The sequence below is a fragment of the Dryobates pubescens genome, chromosome 25 (genome assembly GCF_014839835.1).
Source record: "Dryobates pubescens isolate bDryPub1 chromosome 25, bDryPub1.pri, whole genome shotgun sequence".
Taxonomy (NCBI): Eukaryota; Metazoa; Chordata; class Aves; order Piciformes; family Picidae; genus Dryobates; species Dryobates pubescens.
Window position 1 is genome coordinate 5,654,237 of NC_071636.1, and position 23,684 is coordinate 5,677,920.

Here is a 23,684-nt window from a genome sequence, read left to right on the forward strand (position 1 = left end):
AGCACCCACACACCACAAGCAGGCAGAGGGGGCCCCCGAGAAGCACCTTGGCCTAGCTACTGATTCGTGTTTCTGCTGCCCTGTTTGAAATCACTGCTGCTTCACTTAGATGGTCCCTTTTGGGGGATCTAAAAAACATGATACTGGCTACTTTTGTCCTTCCCTCCCCCCCCCCCCCCCCAGAAAGCACTGGTTTAATCTGGAGCTTGGATGAGCTGTTCAAGTATAAAAGGATCCCTCTTAAGCAGGGGGTGCGTGGTGAAGTCTCAGGAAGTAGAGAAGAGAGAATCACAGGTGGAGAGAGCTAACAGAAAACAGCTGTCAGCAGGAAGAACTACCTTGTGTGTGCTGTGTAAAGGCTCTTCCATGGGCCAACTGGAAGAAACAGGCAATGGCTTTGAATTCTTCAGAAGTGACTAAGCAGATGAGTATCTCTTTGGTGAGTAATGAAGTTCCCCGCCCCCCCCTCCTGAGCTCCCCAGAACAGTTCAAGCTTCGCTGCAATCCTATATCCTGAGGCTAAGCAAAATTCCCAGCTGCCCTTCAATAAATACCTCCTTGCTACAAACTCTTCCTCCCAAGCTAGGACCTCGTGGCTGGGGAGCCAAACACAGTGTCCCATGAGCTGCAGCTCCCTCAAACCACAGGGAATCAGCTGTCGGTGGCTGAGGGCGCCAGCGCAGAAGGCAGGTGAAATGATTACTTAAGCAATCCAGGAGTGGTCTTCAGGCTGGGAGCTTTGGAAGCTCTCAGCTTTACACAGCTTTGGTCCTCCTTGCTGCAGGGAGATGGCTGCAGAGTTATTTTTCCACCAGGGAAAGCTGTAAAGCTTGCTGAAGCTCTGCGTCTTCCTCTTCCCGGCGCTGCCTCTCCCGTTCCTCCTGCTCCCTCACCGACAGCTCCATGGCGAGCTGCAAGTCCTTCTCAAAGCTGGAAGGCTCACTTGGGGTGCTGCAGAGTGAGGTACCTGAGCTGGTGAGAAGGCTCTCCTGCAGCGCCCTGGAGGAGAAAAACGACTTCAGGGAGTAAAGGAGACAGAGCCAGGGTCACACCTCCTGCAGGCATCCTCCCCAGCAGCCGATTCCAAACGGCAGACCTGAACCACCTCTCCCCAGAGGGCTGAGAGCAGCTTTCTGGATGAGAGAGCAGCTGCTCTAACATCTGTATGACTCCCAGCATAAAAGCTGCTCTCTGAAGGCTCCTCAGAACCTTTCACCAACACCCCAACAGCTCCTGAAAGCCTTCTCACCACCACCCCACTTCCCCCGCCCAGAACAACCAGGGGGGTGCACTTTTCCTGTCGGCCCAAGGACCTCCTTGCACTTGACTGCAGGAGGACCTCCCAGAGCAGGTTCTCCAGGGTCCATTAAACATATGGTGCTCTGTTTTGAAGGCTTGCATAATGATTTGAGAAGGGAGGGGAGGGGGAGGAAAGAGCTACCCTGAAGGGTGCAGCATCTAATAAACACTCAGCCCAAAGGGGGACTGAAGTCACAGGGCCAAGAGCAGAACAGGAGGAGTTTATTGTGGGGGGTAAAGAATCTGTTCTGTCCCACAGCTGAGCTACAAAGATGAACTACATTAAAGTCAGGGAGGCCCAATTTAGAGTCCTTGCTTCATGACAAAAGGGGTGGGGAAGGCACAAGAAAAGAGACTCTGAGTTCAGGGCAAAAAAAAGAGACACATAAAAAGGGGCTAAATTGTTTCATGGCATTGCTGGAAGTGGGTTTTGCCCTGTCACTGTATGGCTTGATGTGAAATCAAGTGAGTTACCTCTGATACTGGATGTTGAAGTCCTGTGAATATGCAACTGCTCCATTGGAGTGCACCCCCAGGTCCTACAAGTGGGGAGAAACAGGCAATGTCATCACAGCTGTTAGCACACTTGTGGTGCAGCTCACTGAAAGGGAGCTCTTCAATCACTCTGATTTCTTCTCTGCAATATCTGTCACTGTGGCTTTCCTCTTCTGGGGTTCTTAGAGGAACAGGTGCTGCACTGGTTTCATTGAGAGGATGACACCAAGCTGTGTGGTGCAGCAGACATGCTAGAGGGGAGGCCACCCAGAGGGACCTTGACAGGCTGGAGAGGTGGGCCCACGACAATCCTGGCCTGTATCAGGAACAGTGTGGCCAGCAGGAGCAGGGAGGTCATTGTGCCCTGTGCTCAGCACTGGTCAGGCCACACCTTGAGTCCTGTGTCCAGTTCTGGGCTCCTCAGTTTAGGAAAGATGCTGAGATGCTGGAAGGTGTCCAGAGAAGGGCAACAAAGCTGGGGAGGGGTCTGGAGCACAGCCCTGGGAGGAGAGGCTGAGGGAGCTGGGGTTGCTTAGCCTGGAGAAGAGGAGGCTCAGGGGAGACCTTCTTGCTGTCTGCAACTACCTGAAGGGAGGTTGTAGCCAGGTGGGGGTTGGGGTCCTTCACCGAGGCAAGCAGCAGCAGAACAAGAGGACACAGTCTCAAGCTGTGCCAGGGGAGGTTCAGGCTGAATGTTAGGAAGAAGTTCTCCCCAGAAAGAGACACTGGCCATTGGAATGTGCTGGAGGTGCTGGAAGGTGTCCAGAGAAGGGCCATGAGGATGAGCAGAGGGCTGGAGCTGCTCTGCTATGAGGACAGACTGAGAGAGTTGGGGTTGCTCAGTCTGGAGAAGAGAAGGCTCTGAGGAGACCTTATTGTGGCCTTCCAGTGTCTGAAGGGGGCTACAAGAAATCTGGGGAGGGACTTTTGAGGGTGTCAGGGGGGAATGGAACAAAACTAGAAATGGGAAGATTCAGATTGGATGTTAGGAAGAAGTTCTTCCCCATGAGGGTGGTGAGAGCCTGGCACAGGTTGCCCAGGGAGGTGGTGGAAGCCTCTTCCCTGGAGGTGTTTGCAGCCAGGCTGGATGTGGCTGTGAGCAACCTGCTGTAGTGTGAGGTGTCCCTGCCCATGGCAGGGGGGTTGGAAGTGTCTGAGCCTTGAGGTCCTTTCCAACCCTGACAATTCTATGATTCTATGAGAGAGGCAGCTGCTGCTGCATGGTCCTCATCAGAGCTGCCAGATCTGCACTGCAGAGATCACAGGACCTTTCCTTACCTTACTGCCACCAGATTCCAGCAAGCTCTGCTGAATAGCAAACTGCATGATCTCGTTGTCTTCGTCCTGCACGTGGATGTTCCTGCCATCATCCTGGACGTGGTAGGATTTGGGGATCTCAAACACTGACTGGTCAACCTCAAAATTAGCACCTAGAGAAGGCAAATACAGCTCCAAACAGTGGCACAGTCTGATTTTACAGGATGGGACTTGAAAAAACTCTGAGGGTTCATAGAAACGCTTTGGTTGGAAGAAACCTTCCAGATCATCCAGTCCAACCATGAACCCAGCACTGCCAGGGCACCACCAAACCATGGCCCTCAGCACCACATCTCCACAGCTTGGAAACCCCTCCAGGAGTGGGGACTCAAACACTGCCCTGGGCAGCCTGGGCCAGGCCTTGACAAACCACAATGGGAAGAAGTTGCTCCTCCCATCTAACCCAAACCTCCCCCTAAGGCCATGTCCTGGGTGTCAAGTGACAGGACCAGAGGAGATGGTTACAAGCTGTTCCACAGGAGGTTTAGGCTGGGTATCAGGAACTATTTCTTCACTGAAAGGGTTCTCAATCATTGAAATGATCTGCCCAGGGCAGTGGTGGAGCCACCATCCCTGGGAGTGCTCAAGCCCTGGTGCTTAGGGACCTGGTTTAATGTTGACCCTTCAGTGCTAGGTGAAGGGTTGGACTGGATGATCTCTGAGCTACCTTCCAACCAGATGTATTCTGTGATTTCCTCTTGTCCTATCACTTACTCCCTGGGAGAAGAGGCCAACCCTCCCCTGGCTCAAACATCCTTTCAGGGAGCTGTAGAGAGCCCTAAGGTCTCCTCTCAGCCTCCTTTTCTCCAGGCTGCAGAACCCATTCCCTCAGCTGCTCCTCACAACATTCATGCTCTAGGCCCTGCTGTTCATGCATGACTCAGTTAACACCACAAATACAGAGGAACCACCTGGCTAGATGTACTCACAGGCTCTGAAAGCCTTCTGTGGCCACAAGCATGGCACCAAGACAGAAAGCAGAGTCTTTCTTTTGGATGCTGGCAGGTGGAACAAATAGAACCAGTGTGCAGCAGAGCACTAAGGTGGCTGAACACTGACAAAGCCAGATGGGAGAATAAAGAGGTTGCAGAAGACAAAACACTGCAGTGACTCTTCTGAGAAGCCCTAATGAATGGATCTGCAACAGCTCATAGGGCAGGGAGTCACTGGGTATGTGCAGTCATGAGCATCCTGCTCAGACATAATCTACTCTCTGCTTGAAAGAGCTTGCAGACCTAGTAACAGCAAATTTGGATTTCACCTCCCACAGCACCAGAATTAGGAGGAAATTCTTCCCCTTGAGTGTGGTGAGACACTGGAACAGGTTGCCCAGAGAAGCTGTGAAGGCTCCAAGCCTTCACAGTGCTCAAAGCCAAGCTGGATGATGCTTTGAGCATCCTAGTCTAGTAGGAGGTGTCCCTGCCCATGGCAGGGCATTGGGATTAGATGCTCTTGAAGGTCCCTTCCAACCCAAATCATTCTATGATTCTCTGAAATTAGACCTTGAAATACTTGGTAAAGCTTGTGAGAGCTCAGTTCAGTCTGGCAGGAACTGAAGAGGCACAGCATGAACAGCACCCAGATCAGCTGTGACACACTGCACCTCCCGCTCCCCCATGGCTGTGCCGCTCACTGCAGTTAACTCCGCTCTCTCCTGTGCATTCCACTGGCAGACACCTACCCAGATGCAGTCACTGCACCTTCCCCCCTCCTCACCTGACTCACACTGTGCAGCTCCAACAGCTTGGGAGGATGTTTTGTCAGCTGTCCTGCAGCCATTGACGTTTTCAAAGGTAATTCGGGCATTCAGCACGTGGAAGAGGGGAATTTCTGCAAGGAACAGGGGGGAACCTCTGTCACAGAGGGAACTCTCTCATTCACCCCCACAGCCACATCAATCCTGTACTTGAATGTACCCCCACAAGCAGCACCCTGTAATGACTGAGAGCAACTCACTGCATCCTGAAGCTGCCCTCAGCCATCCTCGCTCTCTTCTTTTACAACCAGATTTGCCAAACCTGAGGAACTGAAGCTAAGAGGCTGGGGGTGGCAACAGCTTGTTCTCACTGACATGATACTCTCTTTAACATTCCTCCTCTGCTCCTGCCTTTCCTCCCCTTTTGCTCAAGGCCAGGTTAAATGAGGCCTGGAGCAACCTGGGCTGGTGTCCTGCACCTGCATTTTCACTTCCCTGAACACGGTCGGCTGTTCCCAGTCTCTCAGGCTGCTAAGTAGGAGGTGATCTCTGAGGATCCAATGAGTGGAAGGGAAGAAGGGAGCTACATGGGAGTGGGAATGCAGTCATAGCACAGATTGAAAGAAAAGTATGTCTATTAAAAGAAAAAAAAAAAGCAGATAAAAAGAAAGGGGGGGGGAGAGGATGATGAAAAGCTAAGAGCCAAAGAGAAGAGAGAGATCCTGACTCAGATTCTCTCTCAAGAAATGAGAGAGAAATCTGTCCAGGGCCTGCTGTGGTGATCTGGACATTGCTGAACAAAACCAACAAAAACCACACACACCAGATCTCCCAGGATCCTTCACACCCCACCCCCCAGCAATGTTTTGCTTAAGAGCAGTATGACTTGGTATAAATAACTCAGCTTTGTACAGAACCTTGTTACAGACAAGCCTGGACACATACTGAGGTCAAAAGAGGCAGCTGAAGAGCAGGCAATCCCAAGCAATCCTTACAGGCAATGTTCCTACCTTGAAAGGAAGACAGAAGGTAGAATAGACTGGGGGGGAGAAGAGGAGCTGGGGGGGGAGAAGAGGAGCTGGGGGGGGGAGAAGAGGAGCTGGGGGGGGGAGAAGAGGAGCTGGGGGGGGGAGAAGAGGAGCTGGGGGGGGGAGAAGAGGAGCTGGAGGGGGGAGAAGAGGAGCTGGGGGGGGGAGAAGAGGAGCTGGGGGGGGGAGAAGAGGAGCTGGGGGGGGGAGAAGAGGAGCTGGGGGGGGGAGAAGAGGAGCTGGGGGGGGGGGAAGAGGAGCTGGGGGGGGGAGAAGAGGAGCTGGGGGGGGGGAGAAGAGGAGCTGGGGGGGGGAGAAGAGGAGCTGGGGGGGGGAGAAGAGGAGCTGGGGGGGGGCGAAGAGGAGCTGGGGGGGGGAGAAGAGGAGCTGGGGGGGGGAGAAGAGGAGCTGGGGGGGGGAGAAGAGGAGCTGGGGGGGGGGAGAAGAGGAGCTGGGGGGGGGGAGAAGAGGAGCTGGGGGGGGGAGAAGAGGAGCTGGGGGGGGAGAAGAGGAGCTGGGGGGGGGAGAAGAGGAGCTGGGGGGGGGAGAAGAGGAGCTGGGGGGGGGAGAAGAGGAGCTGGGGGGGGGAGAAGAGGAGCTGGGGGGGGGAGAAGAGGAGCTGGGGGGGGGAGAAGAGGAGCTGGGGGGGGGAGAAGAGGAGCTGGGGGGGGGAGAAGAGGAGCTGGGGGGGGGAGAAGAGGAGCTGGGGGGGGGAGAAGAGGAGCTGGGGGGGGGAGAAGAGGAGCTGGGGGGGGGAGAAGAGGAGCTGGGGGGGGAGAAGAGGAGCTGGGGGGGGGAGAAGAGGAGCTGGGGGGGGAGAAGAGGAGCTGGGGGGGGAGAAGAGGAGCTGGGGGGGGAGAAGAGGAGCTGGGGGGGGGAGAAGAGGAGCTGGGGGGGGGGGAAGAGGAGCTGGGGGGGGGAGAAGAGGAGCTGGGGGGGGGAGAAGAGGAGCTGGGGGGGGGAGAAGAGGAGCTGGGGGGGGAGAAGAGGAGCTGGGGGGGGGAGAAGAGGAGCTGGGGGGGGGAGAAGAGGAGCTGGGGGGGGGAGAAGAGGAGCTGGGGGGGGGAGAAGAGGAGCTGGGGGGGGAGAAGAGGAGCTGGGGGGGGATCTTTGAGGTCCCTTCCAACCCAAACCACTCTAGCATTGCTTTCATTCAAAATCTGGATTCAGTGAGCCCAGATGCAGCTCAGGGCTCTAGGTTCCAGCTACCAGTGAGCTGACTAGTGAAAAAACCACCAAGTTTTTGTAAACCCCTGCTGCAGTAACAAGAAGAAGAATGGAAATGGAGAAGATGCTACAATAAAAACAATATAAATTGCTAAGAGTTACCAATTTTGACTGGAAATCCTGGTGGGAACTCCAGAGTGATGAAATCCCTCAGCCTGGCAAAATGAGCACTTGTCCTGGCCATCAGGTCAATGATGGGAGTGACTTGCTCCATGAGAGACAAGGGAAACTCCTCACTCATCCACAGGGTTGCTTTGAATCTGAAAAGAGAAAGTTGCATAAAACTGCAGCCTGGGAACAGATGCAGCAAAAAGACAGCACAGGATCACAGGATGTCAGGGGGTGGAAGGGATCCAAAGAAATAGAATAGAATAGAATTAGAATAGAATTAACCAGGTTGGAAGAGACCTTTGGGATCATCCAGCCCAACCTGCCACCCAACACCATCTAATCAACCAAACCATGGCACCAAGCACCCCATCCAGTCTCTTCCTAAACACCTCCAGGGATGGGGACTCCACCACCTCCCTGGGCAGCACATCCCAAAGGCCAATCTCTCTTGCTGGGAAGGACTTCTTCCTAACATCCAGCCTAAACCTCCCCTGGCACATCTTGAGACTGTGTCCTCTTGTTCCGCTGCTGCTTGCCTGGGAGAAGAGACCAACCCCCACCTGGCTACAACCTCCCTGCAGGGAGTTGTAGAGGTCAAGAAGGTCTCCCCTGAGCCTCCTCTTCTCCAGGCTAAGCAACCCCAGCTCCCTCAGCCTCTCCTCACAGGGCTGTGCTCCAGACCCCTCCCCAGCTTTGTTGCCCTTCTCTGGACACCTTCCAGCACCTCAACATCTTTCCTAAACTGAGGAGCCCAGAACTGGACACAGGGCTCAAGGTGTGGCCTGAGCAGTGCTGAGCACAGGGCAGAATGAGCTCCCTGCTCCTGCTGGCCACACTGTTCCTGCTGCAGGCCAGGATGCCATTGGCCATCTTGCCCATCTGGGCATCATCAAGTCCAACCCCCCTGCCAGAGCAGGGCCATACAGTCCAGCTCAGGTCACAGAGGAACACATCCAGACAGGCCTTGAAAGTCTCCAGAGAAGGAGACTCCACAACCTCTCTGGGGAGCCTGGGGTCAGCCAGGCACTGCTCTGAGAAACTGAGCCACACTCCTGGGCAGCCCTAAGGCAGAGCACAAGAGGGCACTGCCAAATTACAGCCAGAGTCCCACAGGTTCTTTGACTGAGGGCCATGAAGAAGAATGTGGCCAGCAGGTTGAGGAAGGCTCTTCTTCCACACTCTGCACTGGAGTGTATCTGGAGTACTGGGTCCAGTTCTGCACTCCCCAGCTCAAGAGAGATAGGGAACTACCAGAGAGAGTCCAGCAGAGACTACAAAGATGCTGAGGGGCCTGGAGCATGTCTGTGAGGAGGAAAGGCTAAGAGCCCTGGGGCTGTTGAGCCTGGAAAAGAACAGCCTGAGAAGGGATCTGCTCAATGCTCAGCAAGAGCTAAGGGACCTATGGGGGCAAGAGGCTGGGGCCAGACTCTTGTCAGTGGTGCCCAGGGACAGGGCAGTGGGCACAAACTGGAACCCAGGAGGTTCCATCTGAACAGGAGGAGAAACTTCTTTGGGGTGAGGGTGCTGGAGCCTTGGGGCAGGCTGCCCAGGGAGGTTGTGGAGCCTCCTTCTCTGGAAAGATTCCAACCCCCCCCTGGGCATTGTGCTCCTGGGCAAGCTGCTGTGGGTGCCCCTGCTTGAGCAGGGGGGATTGGACTGGATGATCTCCAGAGGTCCCTTCCAACCCCATCACCATGCTGGGATTGTGTGAATTTGTAGATGAAGAATTAGACTATAGCTGAATACTCCAAGATCTCTCTCTTCATCAATTCTGAAAGCAGGGGGAAAACCACCCTGGGTACTTGCAGCAACAGTGGTTTCCAGAGATTAGCTGACTGGGAAGAGACCAATTAGGAACAGTTAAAGCAATTCCTCACTTCTGTGTTCGAATGGTGACTTCCTTTGGTCTCCCAATGTCTCTGCCTCTCAAATCAAACCCTGGGTCAAAGTATTCCTCCAGAGTAATAGCAGTGGGGTTGTTACTTGCAGCATACTCTGTTGTCTTGGTTGTACTCTGCAAGGGGAAGAGAAGAAAAAGCTCAAAAAACCAGCAGCATGGAACAAACAGACAGCAGCTAATAGAAGAGGCTCTTAAAATACCTCTTGTGAAGCAACTCCTCCTTTATTTTAGGCACAAGTGATGCACAACCATAAAGGCAAGGACATATTTAGATTGTTTTCTACTCAGATTGAAAAGCTCCAATCTGGAAAGCATCTGCTTCAATACTTTCAAGCTAGAAACCAACCAGAAACACACACACACCCCCCCAAAGCTACAGCACTTCCAGGCTCCAAATCCTTTAGTTATTAAAGGCAAAACTTTGAGGGGGGACTTGAAGCAATGATCTCTACAGGGCAGATCTGCAGCACCACCTTGATACCAAATCCTTTCATTATTAAAAGGCAAAACTTGGAGGGGGAACTTGAAGCAATGATCTCTACATGGAAGGTCTGCAGCACCACCTTGATACCAAATCCTTTCATTACTAAAAGGCAAAACTTGGAGGGGGGACTTGAAGCAATGATCTCTACAGGGCAGATCTGCAGCACCACCTTGATACCAAATCCTTTCATTATTAAAAGGCAAAACTTTGAGGGGGGACTTGAAGCAATGATCTCTACATGGAAGGTCTGCAGCACCATCTTGACACCAAGCCAGCAGCTGGCAAATCTATCACCTACTGAAGTATGCACAGATGGACAGGAGTGGCTCAAAGCCACATTAAAAGCATTACCAACACATGGCAGAGCAGCAGAAGACCCAGGGTTTCCCTCTGAGCTGCACAAGAGCATGGTGCTGCAGTGTCCCATCATCCTTTCACAGCTCTGAGGATCACCATCCCCCACCTGAGGCTCCTGCAGCTCTCTGGACAATGCCTTCCCAGCTCACTGCTGGGTCAACACCAAGATGTGGGCATGCTAAGGTCTGTTTCCACTGCTCACAGCCCAGCTCTTGCTCTGCTCACAGATCCTATGGCTTTTTCCTAAGAGCATTCAGAAGGGGGTGCCTGCTCTTTGTGCAGAACATCTGAGGGCTAAAAACAACCAAACACATCCTCAGGGAGTATTTCAACCTCCTCATCAAAAGTGCTGCCAAACTGAGGAGAGGAGGGAAATAAAGGAGCTAGGGAAGTTCAGCCTGGAGAAGTCTCCAGGGGGACCTTAGAGCTGCCTTCCAATACCTGAAGGGATCCTACAGGAAAGCTGGAGAGAGACTTTTCCTGAGGGTCTCTAGAGACAGAACAAGGGGGAATGGTTTGAAGCTGAGGGAGAGAAGGGTCCAACTGGATCTTAGGAAGTTGTTCTTCACCTGTTCTTCAGGTGGTGAGAGAGTGGAACAAGTTGCCCAGGGAGACTGTGGATGCCTTCTGGTTGTAGCCAGATGGGGGTTGGTCCCTTCACCCAGGCACCCAGCACCAGAACAAGAGGACACAGTCTCAAGCTTTGCCAGAGGAGGTTTAGGTTGGATGTTAGGAAGAAGTTCTTCCCAGAAAGAGAGATTGGCCATTGGAATGTGCTGCCCAGGGAGGTGGTGGAGTCACCATGCCTGGAGGTGTTTAGGAAGAGCCTGGATGAGGCACTTGATGCCATGGTTTAGTTGGTTAGATGGTGCTGGGTGACAGGCTGGACTTGATGATCTCAAAGGTCTTTTCCAACCTGGCTAATTCAATTCTATTCTACTCAAGGCCAGGTCAGACAAAGCCCTGAGCAACCTGGTCCAGTGGAAGGTGTTCCTGCCCATGGCAGGGGAATTGGAGCAGATGAGACCTAAAGTGCCTTCCAACCTAAGCCATTCTATGATCCACATGCCTGAAATTCCCATCAGCACAGGGCTCTGGGCTGCAGTGATGTGTTTGGACATCAAAGACACTCACCTGAGCACCATACTCATGCTCCACTGTACCCAGAAAGGATTCCAGGGGGCTTCTGTCAGCTTCAGGATATCAGGAGGAGAAAAAAAAAAGGGAGAAAAAAAAGAAACAACCCCCCAATTAATTAGCAGTAAAACTTGCACATGCACCAGGCTGACAGCAAGGCAAGCCACAGTGAAGTAAACCTTTCACATCTCTAAGCTTCACCCAAGGCAAGCCAAGGACCTACACTTGACACAGCTACAATTCCCACACCAGGGGCAAAGATTTTCTATGGTTTCTGTCATCATTAGCAGACAGTTTTATCATTCCCAGTCTCTCCCCCTGCACTCCAAGGCTGGCCACTGAAGGGCCACAGGAAGTTACTGGCTGGTGGACTCTTTGTAATCTACTTTTAATACCACAAGTGGACCAAAACAGCCCAAGCAAACAAAAGGCCCACATGAAACCTGCAATCATGGCCACAGCAAAGTAAATGCAGGAATATATCCCAGAGCAGAAAAGTGAAGCCTTTTAGCACTTCCAACAGCTTTGAAAGGTCCTTTCTTCCTCTAAACACAGGCAGGATAAAGATCAGATCATTTGGTGCCCAGTGACAAGACAAGGGACAACCACCACTAACTGGAACCCAGGAGGAGAAAATTCCTTGGTGTGAGGGTGATGGAGCCCTGGAGCAGGCTGCCCAGACAGGTTGTGGAGTCTCCTTCTCTGGAGAGCTTCCAAACCCCCCTGGGCATTGTGCTCCTGGGCAAGCTGCTGTGGGTGCCCCTGCTTGAGCAGGAGGGTTGGACTGGATGATCTCTAGAGGTCCCACCATGCTAGGATTTGTAGGTTAGGAGTCAAGTAATGAGCACCATCAGACACACAATATGAAAGCAAAGCAGGGCAAAGTTAGCAAGCTGCTGTGACTGGCCCTGCTTGAGCAGGAGGGTTGGATTGGATGATCTCTAGAGGTCCCACCATGTTGGGATTTATAGGTTAGGAGTCAAGTAATGAGCTACAGCAGACACACAATATGAAAGCAAAGCAAGGCAAAGTTAGCAAGCTGCTGTGGGTCCCCCTGCTTGAGCAGGGGAGATTAGACTGGATGATCTCCAGAGGTCCCACCATGCTGGGATTTGTAGGAGTCAAGTAATGAGCTACAACAGACACACAATATGAAAGCAAAGCAGGGCAAAGTTTCCCTTGTCTGTCTGCCCAGTCACACGGAGAAGAGGTCAGCAAGCCCAAAGGTTTAGCAGCAGTCTTGGTAGAGCCAGAAAATGGTTGGACTTGATGATCTTAAAGATCTTTCCCAGCCCAAATGATTCTGTGATGCTAGTGGCAGTTATCCTGGAGGAGAACTTACCTTTGTACCTTTTCTTCTCCTCCTCTGTCAAGTGCTCTGTTCGGATTTTGGTGACCACGTTGACGTTGTTGGCAAAGTACACCTGGAACAAAGCAGAGAGGGCACAAGGCCAAAAAGCACCACAGGTCAAGAAACAAAGAGAGAGAGTTTTCTCCAGGCCAAACACCAGGTGCACAACATCTAGAGACAGAATGAAGCAGCAGGGATCTCCTCCTCGCTGACAAAGAGCATCTTTAACACGCTCGGGATCGACAAGCTGCGTCTGGGGTCTGCTCTTATGGTTGATGGTAGGCTGAACAGGAGCCTGCAGTGTGCCCAGGCAGTCAAGGCGGCCAATGGCATCCTGGCCTGCAGCAGGAACAGTGTGGCCAGCAGGGAGCTCATTCTGCCCTGTGCTCAGCACTGCTTAGGCCACACCTTGAGTCCTGTGTCCAGTTCTGGGCTCCTCAGTTTAGGAAAGAGGTTGAGGTGCTGGAAGGTGTCCAAAGAAGGGCAACAAAGCTGGGGAGGGGTCTGGAGCACAGCCCTGGGAGGAGAGGCTGAGGGAGCTGGGGTTGCTTAGCCTGGAGGAGGCTCAGGGGAGACCTTCTTGCCCTCTACAACCTAAAGGGAGGTTGTAGACAGGCAGAGGTTGGTCTCTTCTCCCAGGCAAGCAACACCAGAACAAGAGGACACAGTCTCAGGCTGCACCAGGGGAGGTTTAGGCTGGAGGTTAGGAGGAAGTTCTACACAGAGAGGGAGATTGCCCATTGGAATGGGCTACCCAGGGAGGTGGTGGAGTCACCATCATTGGAGGTGTTTAGGAGGAGACTTGAGAGGGTGCTTGGTGCCATGGTTTAGTTGATTAGGTGGTGTTGGATGGTGGGTTGGACTTGATGATCTTGAAGGTCTCTTCCAACCTGGTTTATTCTATTCTAATCTGATCTGTTTTTGACAGCTTTGCTAAGGCAGTCAGGACATGCCACCTGCTGGGCAAGCTGGCAAAAGAACCCTGCAAATCACACACCAGAGGGTCTCCAGGTAAGGATCCTGTGGGGCAAGAGCAGCAGAGTTTGGGGTCACAGGAGACTGTGACAGCAGCAGAAGTCAGCCCAAGATTTACACCTCAAAACTAAACAGGCATGTCCAGGCCTGCTGGAAAGATTCCCCCAGCTGGGCAGAGACTTTTAAGAGAGAACAAGAAAGGGAAGTCAGACACATTGGCCACAACAACCCCAGGCAGTGCTACAGGCTGGGGGCAGAGTGGCTGGAGAATAGCCAGACAGAAAGGGAGCTGGGGGTGCTGGTTGATGGTAGGCTGAACATGAGCCTGCAGTGTGCCCAAGTGACCAAGAAGGCCAATGGCATCCTGGCCTGCAGCAGGAAGTGTGGCCAGCAGCAGCAGGAAGGTCATTCTGCCCTGTGCTCAGCACTGCTCAGGCTACACCTTGAGTCCTGTGTCCAGTTCTGGGCTCCTCAGTGTAGGAAAGATGTTGAGGTGCTGGAAGGTGTCCAGAGAAGGGCAACAAAGCTGGGGAGGGGTCTGGAGCACAGCCCTGGGAGGAGAGGCTGAGGGAGCTGGGGTTGCTTAGCCTGGAGAAGAGGAGGCTCAGGGGAGACCTTCTTGCTCTCTCCAACTCCCTGAAGGGAGGTTGTAGCCAGGTGGGGGTTGGTCTCTTCTCCCAGGCAAGCAGCAGCAGAACAAGAGGACACAGTCTCAAGCTGTGCCAGGGGAGGTTGAGGCTGGATGTTAGGAAGAAGTTCTTCCCAGCAAGAGAGATTGGCCATTGGAATGTGCTGCCCAGGGAGGTGGTGGAGTCAGCATCCCTGGAGGTTTTCAAAAAGGGATTGGATGTGGCACTTGGAGCCATGGTTTAGTCATGAGGTGTTGGGTGACAGGCTGGACTTGATGATGACTGAGGTCTTTCCCAACCTTATTGGCTCTATGATTCTCAACAGTGAAAGAATGACAACACTCATTCCTGAGTTAAATTCCACTTCTTGGAAGGAGTTCTAGCAGCTGTGCCACATCTTTTGCCCCTTTTCTGGAACACTTTGATCCTCCCTCCCTGCTACAGCTGCTGGCAACTTCCTGCACACAGGCAACATCCCTCCCACAGGCAACATCCTTCCCATAAGCTTGGCAGCCCTGAAGGTCCTCACTCCTGCTGACAACACAATAATGCCCTCAAGGGGAAGTTTAAGACCCCAAATACCCTGGCAAAAATCACCATCATGCTTCAGTGATCTAGAAGAGAAGATCTCAGAGCAGAACACCATGGGCTTTACCTTTGCTTCATAACCATTCACACCTTCTGCTCTTTCTGTCTTCCACACCCAGAATCCAGAGGTGGTTCTGACAAGAAGCAAACAGGAAGGTCATCTCTCAACAGCTGCATTTCTACACAAACCCCAGCCTCTTCCTCCCAAATGTGATTTTAAACAACATTTGAAGGGTTATTTCATGATTCACCTCAGATAAAAACCACAAGTCACTCTGTCCTCACACAAATCTGAGGGCTGAGGAAGTTCTGCTGCCTTTTTCCCCCCCTTAGCTCTGAGGTCAACACTCAAAGAGATTTTAGGCCAGCCATGGCAATTTGGGGAACTGGACATTAGGAGTGTCCAGTTAGGACCTTAGTCTCTAGGGTGGCCAGATGCTGCAGTTACTAAGGCTCAGCAAACTTCAGAGGGGCAAATTCTGGGCAGCTATGGAGGGTTGTTAAATATTCAAGGTTGGAATTCCACAGCTTGCTTTGAAACTGTTTGCTTGTGATCATGGGGGAGGTTGCTGCAGCACAGAGCACTCCCAAAGCAGATGCACACAAAGGGTTGTATCCCTGTCCTGGGCACTGGTGAGGCCACATATTGAATACTGGTGTCAGGTTTGGGGCCCTCACTCCAAGGGCATTGAGGGGATGGAGCATGTCCAGAAAAGGGCAACAAAGCTGGGAAGGGTCTTCAGAGCAGGGCTGGTGAGGAGCAGCTGAGGGAGCTGGGGTTGTTTAGTCTGGAGAAGAGGAGGCTGAGAGGAGACCTCATTGCTCTCTACAACTCTCTGAAAGGAGGTTTGAGCCAGGTGGGGATGGCCTCTTCTCCCAAGGAACAAATAACAGGACAAGAAGAAACAGCCTCAGGTTGCACCAGGGGAGTTTTAGGCTGGACACAGGCAATTTCTTCCCCTTGAGGGTTGCCAAAGCCTGGCCCAGGCTGCCCAGGGCAGCAATAGAGTCCCCGTCCCTAGAGGGGTTTCAAAGCTGTGGAGATGTGGTGCTGAGGTACATGGTTGAATGGTGACCTAGCAGTGCTGGGTTAAGGGTTGGGCTTGATGACCTTGGTGGCCTTTTGCAGCCTAAACATTTCTGTGATTGCCATTCCTCTCACTGATAACCTGGAAGTTTGCTGCACATCAGCCTTTTCCACTGGTAACTTATGAGGAGGGGCTGAGGGACCTGGGGCTTTTCAGTCTGGAAAAGAGACTTAGAGGGGATTTAATAAATGCTTCTAAGTATCTGAGGGCTGGGGGGCAGGAGGGAGGGGACAGGCTCTGCTCACTTGCTCCCTGGGATAGGACAAGGAGCAATGGATGTAAGCTGCAGCACAGCAGGTTCCACCTCAACACAAGGAGGAACTTCTTTACTGTAAGACCACTGGAGCAGGCTGCCCAGGGAGGTTGTGGAGTCTCCTTCTCTGGAGACTTTCAATGCCCATCTGGATGTGTTCCTCTGTGACCTCCACTAGATTCTACAGTCCTGCTCAGGCAGGGGGGGCTGGACTTGATGATCTCTTTGGGTCCCTTCCAATTCCTGACATCCTGTGAACTTGTTAACAAGCAGCAGTGCCAAGCTGACCCACCTGAACTTCTTTATCTAACACTAGATGAGCTTTCGAGTCACTTCAGCTCTCACCCTCAACGTTTTTCATTACCAGGGCTTCTGAGAGTTTCTCTTTAGAGCTTGATTGCAAAGTCTGACCATCCATAACCTCAAAGGCCTCCTCTGTGAAGAGCAGGTTTCCAGCTTACCTCTCAAAAGCAATGTTTTTGGTGTCAAGGCACGTGTTGATGATGGGAGACGTCAGGCGCCGCTCCACATCTTTCCTCTTGGGCGTCATAGAGCCCAAGGTCAACCTCTTCATGTGCTGGGAGATCTCAAAACGTTCTGTGGTGACAAACTTCTCATCATGATTGATCTCAATCAGCTCTGCCCAACCTCCAGCATCTGTGGGAAATGACAGAATGGTTTAGGGACCTCAGAAATCGTCCACTCCAACCTCCCTGTCATGGGACACCTCTCAACCAGACTCGGCTGCTCAAGGCTGGATGGTAGGAAGAAGTTCTTCCCAGACAGAAAGATTGGCCCCTCAGTTTAGGAAAGATGGTGAGCTGCTGGAAGGTGGCCAGAGAAGGGCAGCTGGGGAGGGGGGTTTGGAGCACAGCCCTGGGAGGAGAGGCTGAGGGAGCTGGGGTTGCTTAGCCTGAAGAAGAGGAGGCTCAGGGCAGACCTTCTTGCTCTCTGCAGCTCCCTGCAGGGAGGTTGTAGCCAGGTGGGGGTTGGTCTCTTCTCCCAGGCAAGCAGCACCAGAACAAGAGGACACAGTCTCAAGCTGTGCCAGGGGAAGTTTAGGCTGGAGGTGAGGAGAAAGCTCTTCCCAGAGAGAGCTGTTAGCCATTGGAATGTGCTGCCCAGGGAGGTGGTGGAGTCTCCATCCCTGGAGGTGTTCAAGAGGAGACTGGATGAGCTCAAAGGTCTTTTACAATCAAAACAATTCTGTGACTAAGAAAACTGGGATTCCTCCCTGGGGCTCACACAGGTTTCAGTGCTCAATGCTGCAGAGCTGCTAAGATGTTTACCTTCTCCCTTGAAGATCAAACTCCGCCTCCCTCTCTCCCAGCTCATGTTTTCGAAGCCCAGCAGAGTGAGGTCCACGCGCAGCTTGGCACCGCTCTTCCAGATGCGACAGACATCACTTGGACAAACTCTGGAAACCAGGGGGACTGTGGAAGGAAATTGAGAAAGATGGGCAAGAGAAAAAAAACCAAACATGCAGTGGACTAAGCACATGGGAAGTCTGAACTCGAGCAGAAGCTCCAGCCCTGGTGGAAGATTGCTCAGTGCTACGAGCGTCAAGTCATGGTGCCCCTGTGCTCAGCACTGGTTAGGCCACACCTTGTGTCCTGTGTCCAGTTCTGGGCCCCTCAGTTTAAGAGGGACATTGAGACACTTGAAGGTGTCCAGAGAAAGGCAACAAAGCTGGGGAGAGGACTGGAACACAGCCCTGGGAGGAGAGGCTGAGGGAGCTGGGGTTGCTTAGCCTGGAGGAGGCTCAGGGGAGACCTTACTGCTCTCTCCAACACCCTGAAGGGAGGTTGTAGCCAGGTGGGGGTTGGTCTCCTCTCCCAGGCAACCAGCACCAGAACAAGAGGACACAGTCTCAAGCTGTGCCAGGGGAAAATTAGGCTGGAGGTGATGAGAAAGTTCTTCCCAGCAAGAGAGATTGGCCATTGGAATGTGCTGCCCAGGGAGGTGCTGGATTCACCATCCCTGGAGTTGTTCAAGAGGGGATTGGATGTGACACTTGGTGCCATGGTTTAGTAGTCAGGAGGTTTTGGGTGACAGGCTGGACTTGATGATCTTTGAGGTCTTTTCCAACCTGGTTGATTCTATGATTATTCCAGGGGAGGTGAGATACTGATCTCCTTGAGCTTTAAGAACATTCAGCTTAGGGACCAGCCCCACCAACCTGAAGTTAAAGATGGATATGAAAAGGAAGACAAACATGAGTTTGGGCTAGAAGATGTGAACTGGCCTATCTTCTGTCATGTTTGTACTGAAACAAGTCCCTTTGTCTACAGATCAGAAGAAGTAATGAGGAGGAGGATTCTTACCCCAGCTAGTGAACTCCCATTTCATCTCCACATAAAAGTCAGGAGTCTGGAGAAGGAAAATAATACAGCAGTAATTCAGCAAACAGTTTTCATTGCTCATTCAGTACAGTAGGCTTTGTGAACATTTCTTCCCAGAGAGATTTGCCATTGGAATGCGCTGCCCAGGGAGGTGGTGGAGTCACCATCACTGGAAGTGTTGAAGAAGAGTCTGGATGAGGTACTTGGTGCCATGGTTTAGTTGATTAGATAGTGTTTGGGTGATAGCTTGGACTGGATAATCTCAAGGGTCTTTTCCAACCTGGTTAATTCTGTTCTATAAACCATTTTAGATAAAGAAAAACAAAGACCTGAAATTGAGATGTGGTGACATGATGACCACAACAGGATGAGAGGAAACAGCCTCAAGTTGTGCCAGGGGAGGTCTAGGTTGGACATGAAGAACAATTTCTTCCCCACAAAAGCTTGCCAAGGCTGTGGGCCAGGCTGGGCAGTGGTGGAATCCCCATGCCTGGAGGAGATGTGGTGTTGAGGGCCATGGTTTAGTGGTGATCTGGCAGCACTGGGTTAAGGGTTGGATTTGATGATCTGAAAGGTCTTCTCCAGTCTCAACCACTTCTGTGATTCTCTGATAGACCAACAGCCACAGACACTGGCTTGCACTGTGTGGTGGTGAGAGAGCTCTCTGATGAGCTATCCTGCCTTATTTTACTACACCTTCAAGAGTTGGCCTTCAACCCTGGAGTCATGACTGAAGACTTCAAAGTGAAGTCAAGGGAAAACTCTCCACCTCCCAGAGCATTGTGGAATGCACAAGATGAAGCCAAGAACACAACTGCCCATCTGATTTCTGGCTGCTTAAGTGAACTGCTTGAATGAAAACTGCAGTCTGGAGTAAGAGGTTTAACCTAAATCATCACCTCATTAATCTTTTGGAGCAATTCAGGAACTCCTCCCAGTGTCATGGCAGTCTGCTGGTAGTCCCGGTGCTGCAGAATCATTTGTACCATCTCTGGATCTCCTGTACTGACAGCCTCATGTAAAACTGAAAGAACAAAGATGAGGACAACCTTTTGAGCAGGGCCTGTTGGGACAGGAGAAGGGGGTGATGGTGGAAAGCAAAAGATGGAGATTCAGACTGGAGAGAAGGGAGACATGTTTGACACTGAGGGTGGCCAGACTCCTGCCCAGAGAGGTGTGAGGTGCCCCATGCCTGGAACCAGTGCAGGTCAGGTTGTGTGGGGCTCTGAGCAACCTGCTCTAGTTGCAGATGTCCCTGCTGACTGCAGGGGGTTGGACTGGATGGGCTTTAAAGGTCTTTTCCAACTCAAACCATTCTGTGATGTCATGAGACTCACAGGGTGTCACTTTGCTCTCTGAGCTAAACACAGAACTAAAAATCAGATGGGTCTGGAGAATGGGTCTTACAAGGAGCAGATGAGGGACCTGAGGTTGTTTGGTCTGGAGAAGAGGAGGCTGAGGGCAGAATTCATTGCTCTCTACAACTCCTGAAAGGAGTTTGGAGCAAGGTGGGGATCAACCTCTGTTCCCTAGTATCAAGTGATAGAATGAGAGGAAATGGCCTGAAATGTACCATGGAGGTTTAGGCTGGAGATTAGAAACAATTTCTTTGCTGCAAGAGTGGTCAGGGGTTGGAACAGGCTGCCCAGGGAGGTGGTGGAGTTCCCATCCCTGGAGGTGTTCAAGAAATGTGTGGCCATGGCACTGTGGGCCATGGTTTGATGGCCATGGTGGTGTTGGGTTGATGGTTGGACCGGATGACCTTAGAGGCCTTTTCCAACCCAAGCAATTCTAAAATCCAACCCCTACAACTGAAAAACATCAACACAGCCCTGCTGTTCTTCCAGCTCTTTACCTGTCCATCCCTGCCCATTCTCTTTGGTGACATCTGCCTTGTGCTGAAGCAGGACTTTGGCAGATTCTATGTAACCCAAGGAAACAGCAAGGTGCAGCAAGGTCCGGCCTCGTGGATCCCGTTGATCAACATCCTGTTGAATATCCAAGAGAGGATGAATGCTGAAGCTGTTCTATGAAACCCAATTCATCAGAACACAGCAAGTAGAGTTTACACAAAGCTTGGCAGGAGTAATCCAGGAGTCAATATTCCTTTGGTATTGCCACATCTGTGGTGCACAGTGACTCTGTTCTGCACCCCGGACGGTGCAGGTTTACTTCCCCATGGAGATAAAGAGAGAAGCAGAACAGGGCCTATAAAACTGAGATGGTAAGAACTGGTGGCATTTAAGACATGACTGAGTTCTTGTTGATGCTTCTCATTTCTTTTGCTGTCATTTTATTTCCCCTTCAGGAGAAGCTGTTCTCCTGGAGGAGAGTTTCTCTGTCAGGAGAAGACAGGAGCTCTAGCCTGTGTGCACTGCACCATGGACAGTCAACATGCCTGAGAGACCAACAGAAGGTTTAACACCACACAACACCATGAAAAGAGGAGGAAAAAGAAACAGAACAGGGCATACAACACCAAGTTTGAGAGCACTTTGGAAAAAGGTCTAGAAGCAAATGGTATTTTACACAGCATCCATCTGACTGACACACACACAGAGCACAATGAGGAGTGAGAGCGTTTTGGACAAGGCACTGAAAACAAATTACCAAAGGGAACAAAACCAAACCAAAACAACCCAAAACAACCCCAAACTACACAGGCATAACTAGCCAAAACATGCAAGCACAACATACTCATACCTTACATATTTGTCACTATTAGCTTAGAGATTTGAAACAGAAGAGCATCTATAACTAAAGGAAAAGGGGAAAGTCAATAGCAGAATAAGAAAGGAAAAGTTATTATGCAAGTTAACACAGGTTTATCTGACAGCATCAAGGTGGAAAGATCACACACAGAGAGTAGGGAGTGCTTCATTTCAAAGCATTCTCTTTCCACTTCTGTGGTGGTGCACTAATTAATCTGCTTCCCCACTTCCTACAGCTCCAATGCCCACTGCACCGCCAGGCAAAGGACTCCGAGGTGTCCCTCCCAGTTGTCTTTGTTCACGGTTAACTGCTAGCCAAACATCCTGCCCATCATTTGCCACACCGAGTGCAGTTGGCAAGTGTCTTGAGATTCCCTCAGGCACCCCTCCCGACAGCAAGAAGCTTATCCCGAGGAAGCAGAAGGAAAAACATCTTTGGAATACTTGGAAAACAAAAAAAGAAGGCAGAAATCATTTAAAAGCAGAGAAAGGAAGTAAGAGAGAGGCATATCCCATCTTAACACGTTGTTCATCTCTTTAGTTTGAGGTAGGAAGCAGCACTTCCCAGGTGTGAACTGCAGCCTCAGACCAAGGAGAGGCAGAACGATCCTTGGTTACTGACAAACTTTCCCAGGTGAGAACGCTGAAGCAGAAATAAAGACACAAAAGCAACGTGCCAGGAAGCTCAAAGCTTTTGTTAAGGATTGGCAGTGTCCCATCCATTAGGTACAAAGTAACTGCATTCCAAAGATTCTCCCACAAAGAGGCCAGCAGCATGCTGTAAGCAAGTGTTAGTGGGTCGTGGTGTGTCATTAGAATCGCAGATGATGGTCACTCATCAGGAGGGGGCCCAGCTGTTCTTTGGCTCACACACTTGTGGTGTCAGGTATAAGGTAATTAGCATGCTCTGCTCAAGCAAACTCTACTCCACACCGGTGTCAGAGCTGTTCCAGAGCGTCTCAGCACGAAGGATGTTTGCTGCTCCAGCTCTGCTGCAGCTTTTCAGACCGTTTCCTTACGTCATTACATCTTAGCTGTCCCAGAGAAGGCACAGCTTTGTCTTTTTTCTGCTCTACAGCCCCAAACAATGATCTGTTTTTTGTTTTGACCAGAGATGCTGAAAACATTCCAGCCAGTATAAAAACGCTGCCTCCACAGCCTTTGACGGCCATGAAGCTGTAAGAATTGCTGGTCCTCAGCAAGTTAGGGGCTGACTTAATCTCCAGCAGCAGTAGCAGCAGCAGCCACCTTTGCTGCATGTTGACTTCCCATTAAGGTAAGCAGTATTTATTGCTCCTCTGGCACACACAGCCCCCAAATGTAACATCCATCATATCTGCTCTCCCTGATCTACTTCAATGACTCCTAAATACCTTCTACAGCCATTCTGCAGCCCACACTCGAATGCTCTGGGCACGGCTTGGCAGCTAAGAAGCCAACACTAAAGATCATACAGGACAGAAAGTGCATTCCTACACCTTCTGACATCACTCCTGCAGCCACAAAGAAGGAGGTGAGGAGAAAGAAGCACAGCAATCCCACCAGCCCAGCAAAACACACCTGGCAGTGCCATCGGGGTTACTTCTCCCTACAAAGGCAGTAAGCAAGGAGCACCAAGCCCTGCACCGTGGCACAAGCTCTTCTGAGGCCACCAGCCCCACCGCAGCCCCTCTGTCACCCAGGTGTGCTGGTTACCTTGTCCTGCAGCTCCACATCCAGCCTCCTGTAGTCATTATTCCAGACCAGGACATGCAGGGGATAATCGCTGCTGGCCCTGCCAGGGGAACTCATCATGCCACACACCTGCAGGAGCAGGGAAGCAGGGTGCCTACCCTCACTGTTCCCCCCTCTCTTGATGCTGGAGAACCCAGATTACCCAGGCCTTGACCCCTTTAGCTTCTCCTCTCACCTAGCACCTGCCCTCCCCAGGGGGCGCTGGGGAGCACTGGGCCCCTATGAACACTTCACCCCGCTCCAAGGGGGGCTCATGGACACCCTTCCTAGTCCCACACAACCAGGAGTCTCCTGCTCCGGGTGCCCCCCCCACCCCTCTGGGGGCCTTCTGCTCCCCTCAGCCCCCCACTCCCCAGGGTCTCTCCCGCTCGCGACGTTCCCCACAGCCTCACGCTCCTGGGGGGGGGGGGGGTCCCCTGCTTCTCAGCCCACCCGCCCGCAGGTCCACACTGGTGGGGGCCTCTTGCTCCCCCCTCAGACCCCTACTCCTGAGGGTCTCCCTTGCCCCCAGCCCCACACACGCGAGTCTCCCCTGCTCCTGCACCCCACACAGCGCCAGCCGCCCCACCTCACCCCCGCGTCCCCCTTTCCTGTCCCTCCAGGGCAGCAGTCGGGACACACTACAGCGCGGTCGGAGAGGGGAGCGCTTCCCCTCGGTTCCCCTCCGCCTGCCGCCACCGGCGAGCCCACGGAAAGAGGAAGTCGCTGCTCCCCGCCTACCTTAACTCCCCCCCACCGGCGGAGGGGCAGATGGAGCGTTCCGCCCGCGACTAACCCACCGCCCTCCGCGCAGGGGGTTGGCCTCAGCGTAGCATCAGGCAGGACCCAGCGCGCAACACAGCCTACTCCCCCCCGGCTTTGGTTTCGCCTTCTCTGCCGTGAGGCGGGGCGGGAGCGTCCGCCATAACGAGTGAGGGCAGGGCTTGTTGGGAAGTGGCTTTTTCTGCCAGCCTGCTGACACC

The 23,684-nt window shown here is 52.3% G+C and overlaps 1 protein-coding gene across 7 annotated transcripts; it reads right to left on the reverse strand.

Moving 5' to 3' along the window:
- Positions 1-504: 504 nt before the first annotated feature.
- Positions 505-23,448, reverse strand: ANKRD13A (ankyrin repeat domain 13A). 7 transcript variants are annotated; one of them, XM_054173096.1, is made up of 17 exons: positions 23,296-23,397; positions 22,684-22,762; positions 20,981-21,034; positions 20,133-20,265; positions 19,177-19,301; positions 18,260-18,305; positions 17,225-17,368; positions 16,397-16,592; positions 14,662-14,728; positions 12,394-12,475; positions 11,049-11,107; positions 9,051-9,187; positions 7,165-7,322; positions 4,828-4,941; positions 3,073-3,224; positions 1,774-1,838; positions 505-999 (listed from the first exon to the last, which is right to left on the reverse strand). In XM_054173096.1, the coding sequence occupies exons 5-17, from the start codon at positions 19,264-19,266 to the stop codon at positions 801-803; spliced, it is 1,509 nt and encodes a 502-aa protein (XP_054029071.1). In that variant the 5' UTR covers positions 19,267-19,301; positions 20,133-20,265; positions 20,981-21,034; positions 22,684-22,762; positions 23,296-23,397; the 3' UTR covers positions 505-800. The 7 variants fall into 7 exon arrangements, with proteins under 7 accessions (XP_054029071.1, XP_054029069.1, XP_054029073.1 ...); XM_054173094.1 differs by lacking the exons at positions 20,981-21,034; positions 23,296-23,397 and adding an exon at positions 23,443-23,448 and having other exon boundaries at positions 22,684-22,791; XM_054173098.1 differs by lacking the exon at positions 20,981-21,034 and having other exon boundaries at positions 22,684-22,791; positions 23,296-23,433.
- Positions 23,449-23,684: the final 236 nt, after the last annotated feature.

Coding starts and splice junctions, on each gene's coding strand:
- ANKRD13A (XM_054173094.1), bottom strand. CDS start 22,782: ATGATGAGTTCCCCTGGCAGGGCCAGCAGCGATTATCCCCTGCATGTC. Junction 17,369..18,259: donor ATGGGAGTTCACTAGCTGGG/GTAAGAATCCTC, acceptor TTCCTTCCACAG/TCCCCCTGGTTTCCAGAGTT. Junction 1,839..3,072: donor TGGAATCTGGTGGCAGTAAG/GTAAGGAAAGGT, acceptor CCCCACTTGTAG/GACCTGGGGGTGCACTCCAA.